At 41.9% G+C, this 16,610-nt stretch overlaps 1 protein-coding gene across 1 annotated transcript in view; it reads right to left on the bottom strand.

Moving 5' to 3' along the window:
• Positions 1 to 3,535: 3,535 nt before the first annotated feature.
• htra1b (HtrA serine peptidase 1b) overlaps positions 3,536 to 16,610 on the bottom strand; it is a 54,138-nt gene continuing 41,063 nt past the window's right edge. Inside the window, exons 7-9 of the mRNA XM_078413555.1 lie at positions 15,641 to 15,698; positions 13,881 to 13,976; positions 3,536 to 5,835 (exon numbers count right to left, since the gene is read on the bottom strand). Coding sequence (XP_078269681.1) covers positions 5,667 to 5,835; positions 13,881 to 13,976; positions 15,641 to 15,698 — 323 coding nt within the window. The 3' untranslated portion in view covers positions 3,536 to 5,666. The remainder of the gene's footprint in view (positions 5,836 to 13,880; positions 13,977 to 15,640; positions 15,699 to 16,610) is intronic.

The raw sequence follows: 16,610 nt of genomic DNA, 5'->3' as shown, positions 1-16,610 counted from the left end.
GCACAGTCATCAGCAGGCAATCAATCATTTTATATTTGCTTTGCTTTCACACCCTGCAGGTAATGTAGCAAGCCTATCAGTCCAGTACTCTGTTGAATCAAGTCCCAATTCTGTACATAAACACTGGTAAAAGCATGAGCAATGTAACTGATCTCTGATCCAGCCCAAAGCCACACTCCGTCTTCATCTCAGTTCAGATTTTTTTGTTCTTGGTGCTGGTGATTTTTGTTCCACATCTTAAAATCAATGGCACACTTATTTTCAGTTAATCATTGCAGACAGATGTAGTCAGTTAATGAACCTTTCCATTAATATCTTTTCCAATTGTCCACTTCGCTTTTGCAGAGTCAGAGACGATGTCAATCCGTAACCAAACAATAGAATGGGAATCATTACTTGGCTAGATTTTTTTTCTCGCTCCCTCTTTCATTCCTTTTCTCAGTTTACTTTCTTGCAAGAGTACCGAGGGGCCAAGAGTCAGTCCAGTTCAGAATGCGAAACCTCTGTGGCCTGAGCAAGCAGGAAAAGCTAATTTCAAGGTTTATAGAACCCTTTCTTCCCCTAATTTGAGGAAGGACATCCTTGTAATTGAGGCCGTGCAGCGTTGGTTCACGAGATTGATACCTGGGATGGCGGGACCGACATATGAGGAAAGATTGAAAAGACTAGGCTTGTATTCACTGAAGTTTAGAAGGATGACAAGGGATCTTATAGAAACATATAAAATTATAAAAAGGACTGGACAAGCTAGATGCAGGAAAAATGTTCCCAATATTGGGCGAGTCCAGAACCAGGGGCCACAATCTTAGAATAAAGGAGAGGCCATTTAAAACTGAGGTGAGAAAAACCTTTTTCACCCAGAGAGTTGTGAATTTGTGAAATTCTCTGCCACAGAGGACAGTGGAAGCCAAATCACTGGATGGATTTAAGAGAGAGTTAGATAGAGCTCTAGGGGCTAGTGGAATCAAGCTAAGCTCTTCAGCGGGTAGTCCATACAGCTCAGAGGACCATCGGAACACACCTACCAGCCTTGGAGGGCATCTACAACACTCGATGCCTCAGAAAAGCCACCAGCATCCACAAAGACTCTTCACACCCCTGCAACAGTCTGTTCGAACTCCTTCCATCGGGCAGACGATACAAGGCCTTCTACGCCCGCACCTCCAGACTCAGGAACAGCTTCATCCCCAGGGCCATAGCTGCTATGAACCGGTCCTGCTGAGCCGGATGGTCACATCGCACAGTGATCCGGCACAAATCTACTTGCACTTTATTCTGTCTTAAAACTGTTACAATTTGTTTCGTTGGGTTGTTGTTGTTTAAATTAATTAAATTATTGCATCATATGGGAGGCGCATTCCCAATCTCGTTGTACCCCTGTACAATGACGATAAAGATATATTGTATTGTATTGTATATGGGGAGAAGGCAAGCATGGAGTATTGATTGGGGACGATCAGCCATGATCAAAATGAATGGCGGTGCTGCCTCGAAGGGCCGAATGGCCTCCTCCTGCACCTATTTTCTATTTTTCTATGAAATTGGTAGTATAAATAAATGAGGCAATTTTGAAAATTGGAGAAACAAGAGTTGCATATTTTCTTTCATTTCTTCACTCACAAGATGAGACAATTGATGACTGGATCAGCATTTTTAGGCCGCTCCTATTGGTTACCGGTTTCTACTCGCCACTTAACAGAGAGCAGTTGATGCGCCAAACTGGGTAACAGCAGCAGCTTTCCTTCCCAAAAGAAAATTAATGATGCAGATGGGTTTCTTAAGACAATGCAGCAGTTTTGCGATTACCATTGGTTATAACTCTTCTTAATTCCTGATTTAATTAATTGCTTGAATTGAAAGTCTGTAGCAGACCCTGGTGCTGTAAGCAGATTAACTACCCATCTCTGGATAAAGGTCTGATAACTTAACCACTATGTTCCCAATTTCCTATTATCTTATTATCTGAAATGTTCCACAGAAGTGTGTTCAGTAGGACCGAATAACTCTAGAATGAGAAACCTTGGTGATTTTAATGGAAACATTTGCCTTACTTGAGAGAACCCCATTTTGGTTCCTCACTAGGATTTGCTCTTGCAGGCAGGCTCATTTATTCAACCATTTAAATATATTGGGGACCCATGGATAAGATACCAACTGACTTGTCTAATTCATCAAAGGGTTTGTCAGCACAAATATAACCCAGTTAAGATTAGTGACCAGGATTGTTAATTTATATATAATACAGAATCTTTTCATAACCAAGAAAAAGTATTTCTGGATGTTCTTTATACACTACTTCATTTCAATTATGGTGCTCAAAACACAATTGTGGTTGATTGATGGCTTCCATTTCCGACTCATAAAGCCACCAGTCCTTTCCTCCCTCGAGTGAAAATGGGATCTAATAGAGCATGTGTTCATAAAACTGTGGAGATTCAAGTTTCCATCCTGTTATACGAACTGGGGGGAGGGGGGGAAGGAGGGGTCGAGGAGGGGAGGGGTAGAGGGGAGAGGGATGGGGGGAGGAGAGAGTGCTGCACCAATGCAGGAGAGGTTTGGGCCCAACGGGTCCACTTGGTCTAGTTTCATTATAAATTCAGCTCAATAATTTGACTAAAGCGCATGACAGCAAGCACCAGCTTTATTCCCCAAGCTTGGCTTTGGACTAAATCAACAGGAACAAATGAAAAATTGTAAGCTGGACAGCTCCTCTGGGGATGATCTCAATATCAGCTTAATGCACAGGAATGTAGCAAAGGAGGCTTAATGAGAGCAGTTTGCAATTAATTGCTGACTTTAGAGAAGTGATAGTGGCCCAAACCAGACACTGAAGTCAGAGGCATTTTCACAAAGAATTCAGGTCCCCGTTTAATTAGAGGTAGGCTAACCTAAAAATAAATTATATTTAATAGGTCATAGCGAGGAAGGTTAAACATTGGTTCTATCCCATGTGTTGTATCGTGTTTTTAACAATTTAATGTTTGAAATTTTATCACCAGAAGCACAGAGATTTCCATTGTACCCGTACCTCACGGACTTGTGCATGTGGCAATAAACTCAGCTTGACTTGGCCGAGTCCAGATACTTGAAATGTCATCACTCTGTAGGAGTAACAAGGTGTGCAGTGCAAGAGTGAATTCTCTGCTGATTTTCAAATCTCAGCAATGAGTTAAGGCATGTATACGAGTTTGGACAAAATTTAGATATGTTTTTAAATAAGAATAATCTTTTACTGTTCACCTTTGCATTTTAATGGGAACGAGAATGGTAGTGACGGTTAGTGGAATCATGAGAGTTAAACAGAAGCTATTACTGAGCTTAAATGGTGCCAAGCACCAGAAAAGGAATAAACACTGGATGTTTATTCAGAAATAAGTTTCAATTGTTCCAAAATGCTGCAGTTATTTTTTTTGTTGAAATATTTTAAACAAATGATGACTTTTACACAAAATGGTATGTTTCAGCTGCACCCATTTAATGCAGAACATGGCAAAGAATGACAAATCCATTAAGGAAACAATTATTCAGATCCTCAATCCACACTTCAAAGGGGACAACCGGGGACAACCAGGAACAACTTCTGCTGGCACCTCTGCAATGATTGCCTGGAGGTGAGGCCTCCACTTGTCAATGGGCCAGGAGTAAAGACTTTTAATTGAAGAGAACAACATCCCAGTCCGCAGTCAGAGCCAGTGGGAGTAGCTTTGTTCTCCATTTACAGGCAGAGATCAAGACTAATGGATGATCCAGACAGTGATCGTGGGAGAAGTTTTCTCGAGCACTCAAGAATAAAATTTCCACATAAAATTTCCTTCTTGGACAATAAATGTGAGTTGAAAGCAGAGGTATCCTGTTACCAAGATTTATTAATTTCATGAAAGAATCACAACAGCTTGGTACTCTTACTTTCATAGCCTCCAGTCAGCAAACTGGTGGTGCAGAATTATTGCGGAACTAAACTCTCACTGCTCCGTGGATGTAGACAGTGTACCGTGTCCAAGAAATCAACAGGTGATCTGGGTACTGGCTTTACCTTAAGGCAATTCAAAGCTTAAGAGGTAATGGTTAAACGGAAACCTCAGCGGAGCACATGAAGGATTTATAATTTGACTAAGAACAGGATGTGAATGAGCAGCATTATTTGCTTAGAGACTTCTCATTTGTATCGTACACTTTCCACCAAATGCGAAAAATGGGCAGTATTCTGCAATAAATGTTAAAGCAGAAAAATATTTATTCTGAGATATACCAATAAAGACTTTTATTGACAACACAAGTCCACCTCTCATGAGAAGTATTGGCTAAACAGCAGGGCAGGAGACGGGTAGCATCTCACCATTTCCCCCTGAGCTTTCACTAGTGCAATCCAGAGAGATGTTACATGCACAGTTATTTGACATTCACACTATCAAAAATGTTTCAGATAACATTAAGTGCAGCCCAATGATGCAGCTGACAAATTTAGCTGAAGTCTTGTTCAAGGCAAATAATTAGCCTCAATTGTTTCTCGGTTGCTCTTTGGAGCAGGATAGAGAAAGTTTACCCTGTGTGTTTGAAATATTTAATGGCCTATAAACCACAACTTGAAAGCTCTATGTGTCAGCTGACATTCACCACTGCAGTTCAAAACTGATCTCTTTCCCAAATTTCACTTGAATCCTTTACTTAGAGATGGGTGGAGTGTGCACACAATACCCACTGGCCCATTGGATAGAGAATTTCTACCTCCTCACTCTCCAAATGTAGCTGTTGCAGAATAATGCTGGAATGCTTGCCAAGGACATCTGCTGATCAGAAAAATAGTCATACAAGCAGAATAAAATCACCAACAATTTCTCTCATGATCCAGAGTACGTTAGCTCCTCACCATGTGAACATGGTGGCAATGTTGTGCTGGAGAAAACATAGACAGTTACGAGATGAAGGAGGCAAATAATGCAGTCAAAATGTAGAAAACAAAGAACTGCAGATGCTGGTCATTACACAAAAGGACATAAAGTGCCGGAGTAACTCAGCAGGTCAGGCAGCATCGCCGGAGAACATGGCTAATTAATTTTTCAGGTCAAGATCCTTCTTCAGTCAGAAGAAGGGTCTCGACCCAAAACGTCACCTGCCCACGTTCTCCAAACATGCTCCATGACCTGCTGAGTTACTGCATCACTTTTTGTCCTTTTAAATAATGCCGTCCATTTTGTTTCCTAACGGTGAGTAGCTTGGCTTCTGCATTCTGATATCCAGCAGAAGCAAAAGGCTTCACCAACATCTTAAATTTGCCAGGCCCACACGTGTAACATCAAATTGAAAATTTACCATTACAGAGTGAAAATTAAGCAACTCTAAGAGAATTAGTGCCAATAATGGTAATCTGAACATTATGGAGTGGGATTTCCAGCTGAGTTAGTTGCATATACTGACATTTGAAGTAAAGCAGATTACAATAAAATCAAGAAAAAAATATGGAAAGATGCATCAAGGAAATACACAAAATAAACTTTACAACATCAGGATCACCTCAGAATTATATTCAAGCTGTAGATATCTCCTGATGATGTTTTGCAGTAGAAATATCAACAAGATTAAAAGCTATTAACCAGAGACCATATTTATCCAGTAAATAACCAATATCTTTGCTGTTTTATACATAAAAGCAGGAGACCCAGCTCCATTTAAGGTTCAATTTCTTCAGTGACAACATTTATTATCACATCTCTGTTGCCTCGACGGACCACAATTGACAAGGATGGATCCTTTTTAATTGCTTCACTGACATCACTAGAAGAAGTTATCAAGTGATTATTGATACTAATAATCACATCATTGTCCTTCAGGCCACCACTGTAAAACAAAAAGGAAAAATTGTCAACATTCAGAAGCTACGTAACATTCAGAATTACTGTTCCCTGTCTATATATTTCTCAAACCAAATTACAAAGAACTACTAATGCTGGAAATCTTAGGTAAAATCCAAATTGCTCTAAGCATTTGTTAGTTCGAGCAGTGGCATTGGTGTTCGAAGTAACGGGTGATTTATTAAACTGGTGCGCACCAGGAGGCCAGACAAAGCTAACCTAACATGTGTGACTTTGGTATGGTTTTTATATTCTCATATTACTCAGATACTTGACAGTAAAATGAGTTTTTTTTAACTACATAAACTTGACGAACAATAAAACGAGGTCTTGCACAGAAACTTGACAAACAGTAAAACGAGGTCTTACACAGGATGGAACGTCAGAAAGACTTAATTCTGTGACAAACAGAATGAGATGATTATCCACAAGTCTAACTTCATTAACAGTAGATCCAATTTTCTGTTACAATGATAGATATACGCTATGACACAATCAATGACCTTAAATTTGTGTGTCATCACAGCTACATTCCATGTCTCTACTTTTAGGCTGTCTGTGGTTCCTTGTCACCTCATGAACACAATCCACATCCCTATTTACTAATTATTAGCCCTCACTATTCTTTACCCTACAATGGTCAAGCAGAGGCATCTCTGGAGAACAAAATAGATCAAGTCTATGATCTTTCACCAGAACCAGGAAAAGTTCAATATTAAACAAACTTAAGCTGCAGATGAGGATGGAGAAAGCAAATTGTAATGGGATGACAGCCAGACATATACAAATTCTCATATTCTAGATTATTTTCACCGCAATTTTGCCATACAATTTTTCTCCAGCCAGTGGAAGACAGTGGAGCACAAGATTTAAAAGAATAATTCAAATTGGGGAAACATTAATGCCCGCTCAATCAAACATATCCTAAAAAATCTCTCCAATAAGCCCCTATGTATTTCTTAAATAACAGTAGAGTTTTATTTTCACTTCACTACCCACACATTTATTGCAAACTAGACCAAATGGACCCGTTGTGCCCAAACCTCTCCTGCATTGGTGCAGCACCCTCTCCTCCCCCATCCCCTCACTCCCCCTCCCTCCTCCCACCCCTCCCCCCCCCTTCCCCTCCCCCCACTCCATCCCCCACAACCCCCCTTATCCTCCCTCCTCCCCCCTCCCTCCCTCCCTCCACCCCCTCCCTCCCTCCCCCTCTCTCCATAGGAGATAGATTTAAACTTTAAAATGTGAATAACTTAAAAAAATATAACACCGATTTCAATGAAACTTCTTCCATTAGCACCAAAGGGACAACGGTGAGTAAGGTGGGCCTAAAATTGCCGCGCTATTTTCCAATGTTCAATAGATTCAGGATCAGTTCCAGTGGATTGGAGGATAGCTAATGTTATCCCACTTTTCAAGAAAGGAGCGAGAGAGAAAACGGGGAATTACAGACCAGTTAGCCTGACTTCAGTGGTGGGAAAGATGCTGGAGTCAATTATTAAAGAGGTAATAACGGTGCATTTGGATAGCAGTAAAAGGATAAGTCCAAGTTAGCATGGATTTATGAAAGGGAAATCATGCTTGACTAATCTTCTGGAATTTTTTGAGGACGTGACAAGTAAAATGGATGAAGGGGAGCCAGTGGATGTAGTGTATCTATACTTTCAGAAAGCCTTTGATAAGGTCCCGCGCGGGAGATTGGTGATTAAAATTAGAGCACATGGTATTGGGGGTAGGGTATTGACATGGATAGAAAATTGGTTGGCAGACAGGAAGCAAAGAGTAGGAGTAAACGGGTCCTTTTCAGAATGGCAGGCAGTGGCGAGTGGAGTGCCGGAAGGCTCGGTGTTGGGGCCGCAACTGTTTACCATATATATTAATGATTTGGAAGAGGGAATTAGAAGCAACACTAGCAAGGTTGCGGATGACACAAAGCTGGGTGGCAGTGTAAACTGTGAAGATGATGTTAGGAGGTTGCAGGGTGACCTGGACAGGTTGAGTGAGTGGGCAGATGCGTGGCAGATGCAGTATAATATAAATAAATGAGGTAATCCACTTTGACGGCAAAAACAAGGAGGCAGATTATTTTCTTAATGGAGTTAGGTTAGGTAAGGGGATGGTGCAGCGAGACCTGGGTGTCCTTGTACACCAGTCACTGAAGAAAGCTAATGGAATATTGGCCTTCATAACAAGAGGATTTCAGTATAGGAGTAAAGAGGTTCTTCTGCAGTTGTATAGGGCCCTGGTAAGACCACATCCGGAGTACTGTGTACAGTTTTGGTCTCCTAATTTGAGGAAGGACATCCTTGTAATTGAGGCAGTGCAGCGTAGGTTCACGAGATTGATCCCTGGGATGGCGGGACTGACATATGAGGAAAGATTGAAAAGACTAGGCTTGTATTCACTGGAGTTTAGAAGGATGAGAGGGGATCTTATAGAAACATATAAAATTATAAAAGGACTGGACAAGCTAGATGCAGGAAAAATGTTCCCAATGTTGGGCGAGTCCAGAACCAGGGGCCACAGTCTTAGAATAAAGGGGAGGCCATTTAAAACTGAGGTGAGAAAAACTTTTTCACCCAGAGAGTTGTGAATTTGTGGAATTCTCTGCCACAGAGGGCAGTGGAGGTCAAATCACTGGATGGATTTAAGAGAGAGTTAGATAGAGCTCCAGGGGCTAGTGGAATCAAGGGATATGGGGAGAAGACAGGCACGGGTTATTGATTAGGGATGATCAGCCATGATCACAATGAATGGCGGTGCTGGCTCGAAGGGCCGAATGGCCTCCTCCTGTACCTATTTTCTATGTTTCTATGTTTCTATGATGGGCAGCAGGCTTTTTTAGAATGGGGGGGGGGGGGGTAAGACCTTTTCCAAGCCTTAGAGCGGTTTGCAGATAGACATAAAAGGCTGGGCAACTCAGTGGGTCAGGCAGCATCTCTGGAGAAAAGGAATAGGTAAGTTTCAGGTCGAGATCCTTCTGAACCGTTAGGCTCCAGAGATGCTGCCTGACCCAGTGAGTTACTCCAGCCTTTTGTGTCTATCTTTGGTTGAAATCAGCATCTGCAGTTTATTCCTACATGAGCCATTTGAATATGTCTGATCAGTGTGGATTTCAGCAGATTTCATAAACTTTCAGCTGCAGCTATAGAGATTCTGGTGAAATAAATGAACAACAGAGGAGGCCCCTTTCCACACAGCTGTGGATAGCAAACTGGCAAAGGAACCTGGCATTCACATTTATCCACTATTGCCAGAACCCAGCTGCAATATCATGGGGAAACTGATAATCTTCTTGACAGTTCTAAGGCAAGTGTCAGTAAAAATCTCTCGTCCAATGTGAATTGCAAGGGCAATTTGCATAAGGATCATGAATTCTTTGTTCACCCACTTGTTTTGAATCTTTAAGAATTATCAAGGAATACTTCCACACAAGACCTTTCAACTAGTAATGGTTCAATGGTGCTTTACTTGTCATTAATGCAACCACACAGTGAAATTATTTTTGCATATTTACACATGTGGGCACTGCCATGTTTTGGCACCATTTCCAAAGTTCAAAGTCTACTTGAGCAGTTTCCGATCCTGGTAAGCCCCAGTCTCTTCAGTGAGAGCACCTGAAAGCTCTCAATAGCTGCATCTACAGTCAAATATCCATTTGCTGATAAAATGTTGAAACCTCTTACCAAGGAAATGTTCATGTTTCTCACAAACAAAAAATCTGTCAAAAGGGAGAAAATGGCAGTCTACAAACTCCATTGGTGGTCAGAACCAAACTCAACGATGCATGCAAAACAGTTATCATTGGAGATGAAACGACTAGAGGCCCTGAACAGAAACTAACATTAATTTCTTCTACCATGGGACTTGTAGGAAGTGCTCCTTGATGAATGGAGATTCAACGTAATAGAGAAAAGGAACAATTTATCATCCTTTCAGTCACATATTGGCTGTGACCATTTACCGATTACACTGCCAGTTCATTGCTAGAGCATATCCCTGGAGCTGCACCTTACTGCAGGCCTTGCCTACGCGAACAATCATTTGGCTTTGACATTTCAGTGCCCTTGAAGAAGAATTACTCTATTACAGCTTCAGAGCACCATTCCCACACAAATCAAACTCCAATGCAAAATTGAAGCTGCACAGTAAAATAAAAATGTAAATGATGTTATGCATATTCTGACATGTAGTAAACGTGCATCTATCCTATTATTTCTCATTGTGCCTGTTCAAACACAAGAGTTAAGAGGAAGAACTAAATTCAACATAAACCCCAAAACTGATAGTTAAATGAAAATCGTCTTTTGACAAGAAACTTAATGTCCATTTATTTTATTTTGTCAGCTTTATTTTCACTTAATCTTTTTTTATCAAAATCTTAGAGTTTACTTTGTTGAACATTTGTATGCAAGAAACATTCAACATCTTTGTTGAATAGATAGTGTATTAAAAATAGGCAATGAAATTGTTCCATTTCTTGAGAAAGATGACAGTGTTCATGCATTCCAAGCGTGCCAACTTAGTTTGATAAGTTTCAAGGACAATGATGTTTATTATAATTGCCAGTGACAAGTGGAAGTAGACTTCCTTTTAATCTTACTTTAGAACAACACCGATTCCAGCGCAATGAATTTTAAATTACAGTATCCTTCTCCCAGCTTGTTTCGTTAATTGCAGTTAGTACATTTATTCCTCAAAGCGCTTTGACATAATGGAAATCATGACAGTTCATTTAATTGCTTTGGCATTTATTAGAATTGTATAATGTTAAGCACAGAAAAATGCCATCTGACCCATCAAGTCCATGCTGTGCTAATAGAAATGCTGGAAACACCCAACGGGTCAGATGGCAGCATCTGTGGAATGAGAAACAGAATTAACAGTGCAGATCTGGGACCTTGTCTCATGTAGAACCACGTCAAATGGAAACACAAGGAACGGCAGATGCTGGAACCTTGAGCAAAACACAGAGTACTGAAGCAACTCAGTGGGTCAGGCAGCATCTGTGGACGTGGATGTGACATTTCTGGTCAAACCCTTCTTCAGAGCGATTGTCATGGGGGGGGGGGGGTTGGGGAGAAAGCTGGAACAGAAGTGGAGGAAGGACAAAGCCTGGAAAGTGATATGTTGGGGAAAAAACGAAAGGGGGTGAGGGTTGATAAGCAGATGGGTGGAGTAGGTGACAAAATCTAGAGGTGAAAAGGAGACAAAAATGGTGTTGATAAAGAGAGGAGTTAATGTAAAGCAGATGGAGGGATATAGGTGGAAGGGGATGGAGGGGGAAGTGAAGAGGTTGCAGGATAGTCAGAGAAATGGGAACATATTGGGGTGGAAATCATCCTTGATGCTGAGACATTGCCCATGAAAATGATTCCTGATATTTTAATGCTAGCCTTTCCGATATGACACAGATGACTTTTACTGAAAATATAGGAGATGTACATGGGATTTTAGGGTCAGAATATTTATCGTGAAAGCCTCAAACCCCCCCACAATCACTGTTGCAGGAATAGCACTGCTCAGAGGATGTTTCATTTTCACAGTTCACTGAAAGGATGATTAAAAAAAATGCTGACTTTTTAACCATGAAAATATTTACTCAGCACACGCCTCATTTTAAATGGCTCTGAATACTTCAGCGCCATCGGTTTCATTTTACTGTAACTTGGTTTATACAAAAATACATTTCCAAAATGTTGTTTCATTAAAGTTTTGAATAGGAGCAGAAGTACAGGTGAGTTAAATAGGAGCAGAGGAACCAGGACCATAGCAAGTCAGAGCCACCACTTCAGATCAAAGACTTTCATGCATGCTGGAAAAATGAGAAGACAAATGTCTTCATTTGCAGAGAGGGATTGTGGAGAAAGTATACAGAATGCCTGTAATAACTGTGCAGACCAAATATGTCACGGTAACAATTATTTTAAAACCCGTCAGTTTGACCTAAATGATCTGAGACAAATTGCAAAATAACAAGTTGAAACAAAGGTACAGCCACATTTGTGAAAAATGTGTGGGGAGGGAATAAGCTGAAATCGCAAAACCCAATAATAAGTCCCCAGGGTTGAAACATGCATTTTTGGAAAATGAATTGCCTCACAGAGCTAACACCAACATCTCTGGAGTGATCTGGGAGATCAAAGATAGAACTCAGAGTGGGAGCGAGATGGAGAATTAAGATGACAGGAAAGTGAAACCTCAGGGCTATCCTTCCAGGCTCAGGGCTCTTTTGCAAAGCAATCACAAAATCTGTTTTTGGTTTCTCTGAAGTAGGGAGATCACATCAAGAGCACCAAGTGCAGTACAATAAATCAGAAGTGCAAGTAAATTGGTGCTTCAACTGAAAGATGGAAGAGCAAAGGAGATGTTCACAAAGGTTACAGATCTTTGCAATGCTAGAAGGGGAGTGAGAGGAACAGGTCTGGTGATGGAAATTAAGGATCTGTTGAATGTGGAGACCTGGTGGGATGGAAAGCGAGGACAAGGGGAAACAAGGGAGGAGGAGCCAGCGCTGCCGTCGCAGCTGCGGCTTGCCTGCAGTCCGTCTGTCTTTTGTGTTTTTTGTTGTTTTTGTCTGAATTGTAGTTTTAATATGATGTAGTGTTGTATGTTATGTTTTGGGGGGGGGGACGGGAACTGTAACATTCTCTCTCCCGAACGGAGACGCGACCTTTGTTCTGTGTCGTGTCTCCGTTCCCGTTGCGGCCTACCACCGGCCATGCACCTGGGACCACCTGGGGCTCTGGTTTGCAGAGCCCACGGCCCGGACTCACCACCTGCGACGCTGGCTGCCTGCGGATGCTGCGGGAACGGCTGCGACTCGTCTCCAGAGGCTCCGGCGCGGGCCGCGTGGACGTCGGAAGCCCGCAGGCCCCTGGATGGGGGCCGACATCGGGAGCTCCGGCAGCGGCAGCGTGTTCATCCGCCCCGAATTGTGGGGCTTGGGTCGGCCCGCCACGGACCTTTCACCATCCGGCGCGGCCTGAAATAGGCCGCGGACCTTTCACCGCCCAGCGGGGGCTTCAATATCGGGAGCCCCGACCGCCCCGACGTGGCAACTCCAACAGCCTGACCGCGGGACAAGACGGCAGGGGAAGAGAAAAAGACATTCTGGCCTTCCATCACAGTGAGGCGGGACTGGAGGAGACTCACTGTGATGGATGTTTCTTTTTGTTTGGTGTTAGTTGTGATTGTATGTGTTATTGCATTTTTATTGATTAATCTTATTGGTCTTATTGTTCAACTGCGGGTAATGTTTCATTTCACTACACATTTATGTGTATGTGACAAATAAACGACTATTGACTATTGACTATTGACATATCTTGCGCAAGCAGAGTAGACATTCAGGAAACGGATGAAACATATTAGAGTGCTTCAACGTTGACAAAGATAAAGCAAAAGCTAAAAGAAGAAAGGAAAGCATCTTAAAAGCACTGGTAAGGACAGGACAGATACAGACAGAACTAGAAACAGAGGTCAGAATGGCCATTTTAGAGAGCAGGAGGCATACTCAACAGAGCCATGGTAACTGATGGGAATATCATGAATAATGGTAGTTAACATCACACCCGAGTTGTGGTGCAAGTCATTGACCTTGTTCTGGGCCAGCCAAATGCAAGTTTAATCAACACTTTTCCTTCTAACTGCCTATGTTACAACTCTAGGACTTAATTAGTTTAATAATTTCTCATAAATATCAATTTTTCTCCACATAGATGAGGTAGTACATTTGTTTCAATGTTAATGTCCTAATTTGTACCTATATCATTTTGTTCCAATTGATAGATTTAAAAAGTAATTTTGAACTTGACAACTTTGTTATGACCTTCCCTCTATTCTCTCTACCTCCCCCTCCCTCTCCTCTCACTTCTCTAGTCCTGAGGAAGGGCCCTTGACTCAAAACGTCAACTGATGCTGCCTGGCCTTGTGAACACTTCCAGCATTTTGCATTTTTGTTTTGGATATTCAGCACCAGCAGTTTTATGTTATTTTCTAAAAGATATAAAATCTGTTTCCTTGACTTACATGAAAGCAGGTGTACGTGGAAGAACCTCAATGATATAGGCTCCAGAATTAACATCTGGGAAATCACTCTGGCGCTCCTTCAGTTCCTTGGCAAGGCTGGGGGAACAAATAAGACTCAGCAAAACTTATACGCATCCAAATAAAAATCTGCATCAAATTTCCTGATCTTTGTGACAACATATGGTTTTATCAATGTGTGACCACAAAGAGTTTTCCACTATTACAAGATATTAAATTCATCTGGATCAGTCCAGTCATAACTGGAAGCTGTTTTTTTTGTACGTTTTGCATTATTTTCCTATACTACTGGGATAAGAAGCCAACAAGTCCACGTAGATAATGTCCAATATCCTAAGATTCGTAGAGATGACTACAAGGATAGTGAATGCAATGGTGGTGTTTCTCAAAATTCCTTAGATTCTGGAAATGTCCCAAGGAATTGGAAAAAAAAAGCTGATGCAGTATCATTACTACTAAAGAATGGACAGAATGAGCAAACAGGGAATGTCTCATAGCAAACTGCAGGAAAATGCTGGCATTAGATTGATTAGACAGACAACATGCTTTCACGAACAGATCACTTGTCAAATCTAATCAAATCTAAATCTGTCAAGGCAGGTACAAAAACAACACTTGTGCAGGTATGTAGGAAAAAAAACTGTAGATGCTGGTTTAATTCGAAGGTAGACGCAAAATGCTGGAGTAACTCAGCGGGTCAGGCAGCATCTCAGGAGAGAAGGAATGGGTGACATTTCGGGTTGAGACCCTTCTTCAGACTGATGTCAGGAGAGGGGGCGGGACAAAGATAGGATGTAGATGGAGACAAGAAGACTGGTAGGAGAACTGGGAAGGGGGAGGGGATAGAGAGGGGAAGCAGGGACTACCTGAAGTTGGAGAAGTCAATGTTCAAACCGCTGGGGTGTAAACTGCCCAAGCGAAATATGAGGTGCTGTTCCTCCAATTTGTGCTGGGCCTCACACTGACAATGGAGGATGCCCAGGACAGAAAGGTCAGATTGGGAATGGGAAGGGGAATTGAAGTGCTGAGCCACCGGGAGATCAGGTTGGTTGAAACGGACTGAGCGGAGGTGTTCAGCGAAACGATCGCCGAGCCTGCGCTTGGTCTTGCCGATGTAGAGAAGTTGACATCTGGAGCAGCGGATACAATAGATGAAGTTGGAGGTCTCGCCGATGTAGAGAACATGGAGAGAAAATGTTTAGAAGGATATGAACCAAATGGTGTTAGCTTAGAAAGGGCTCCATGGTCGGCATGAACATGTTGGGCCGAAGGGCCTGTTTCTGTGCTGTGTAACTGTGACTCCAAGTCCTCCCTTGAGCCTTACTTTCTTTCCAACAAATTTATTTTCAGGTTTTGTTCAATTAATTGTATGCTTTCATTAATTCTTGGTGTTCTACGGTAAAAATAACATTGTCCTGCCAGTGCTCTCAGCATGGGAAGGGTTAACCAAAGAAAAACACGCACAAGCAAACGTGGATTTCAGTGTCAGTCGCTGCTGGGATGTGCAGTCTTGGGAGTGTGACAGGAATGCTGAACAGCTATTCAGTCCAATAGTGACATTCTTACCACGTTGTCAATAGGAGGTGGCCCGACAGTAACAAGAACTTGGTCCCAACATCAGTTAGGGTTTTGCAGCTGTGTACTCCAAACTACAATTGAGGCCTATGTCTAGCTGAGCACAGAGCAGCAATGGAACAAAGTACATTGGGATCCATATGATGAAACTTTGGCATTTTACATACCCAGTGGTAAGTGAAATCATTCTAACCCCGAGATATCTTTTTTTTGTTGACGTTTTTCCTGCAACAGAAAGCAGAGTAAACTTACATGGGACACAAAAAAAGGCACTCATCAAAAAGTCAACTTTCAAACCACATTGAATATCGTAGTCAGAGTATTATTAGATTCTGGACAGTGAGCGCTACGAAATGAGAAATAATCACTAATAGCATTTATAATGACTAGAAACTTGCTGGTTAATGAGCAACAAGTTTAGGACTTTGAATGGGTAATTACTTTCAGATACATTGCCAAACCCATGAACAAACTCTTACATTCTCCTGATAAATCAGTCATTATGCTTTGCTACGGAAGTCTGCAAGATACTGGCAGTGAAGCACAAAAAGGCTGAAATTCCTGAGGGCAACACAATGGTGCAGCTGGTAGAGCTGCTGCCTCACGATGCCAGAGATCCGAATTCAGTCCTGACCTCGGGTGTCATTTGTGTGGGGTTTGCATGTTCTCCCTGTGACAGCGTGGGCTTACTCTGGGCGCTCCAGTTTCACCCCACATCGCAAGGACGTGCGGGTTAATCGACCTCTGTAAATTTCCCCTAGTGTACAGCTAGTGTGTAGAACTAGGATGTGAACAGGTGATCGATGGTCAGTGTAGACTCAATGGGCCGAAGGGCCCATTTCTATGCTGCATCACTAAATTAAAATGGAGATGTTTGTGAGGAAGGAGGTTTCAAACAATGAATGTTAAAATTATTTGTAAGATTTCCTTCTCTAATGCTCTTTATTATATAAAAGTGAGTTTGGTGATTTATTGTTATTTTTGCTGATTTCAAAAAAAGGACGTTATTATATTTTCTTGTTTAAAGAAGATGCGCAGGGAAATTTTTCTTACGCAGAGGGTGATGAGTGACTAGAACATGCTGCCAGGGGTGGTGGTTGAGGCAGATACGTTAGTGGCATTTAAGAGACTTTTGGA

Source organism: Rhinoraja longicauda, chromosome 16 (genome assembly GCF_053455715.1).
Source record: "Rhinoraja longicauda isolate Sanriku21f chromosome 16, sRhiLon1.1, whole genome shotgun sequence".
Classification (NCBI taxonomy): Eukaryota; Metazoa; Chordata; class Chondrichthyes; order Rajiformes; family Arhynchobatidae; genus Rhinoraja; species Rhinoraja longicauda.
Note: the sequence above shows the minus strand (reverse complement) of the source record. Positions and strands in the feature narration are given on the sequence as shown.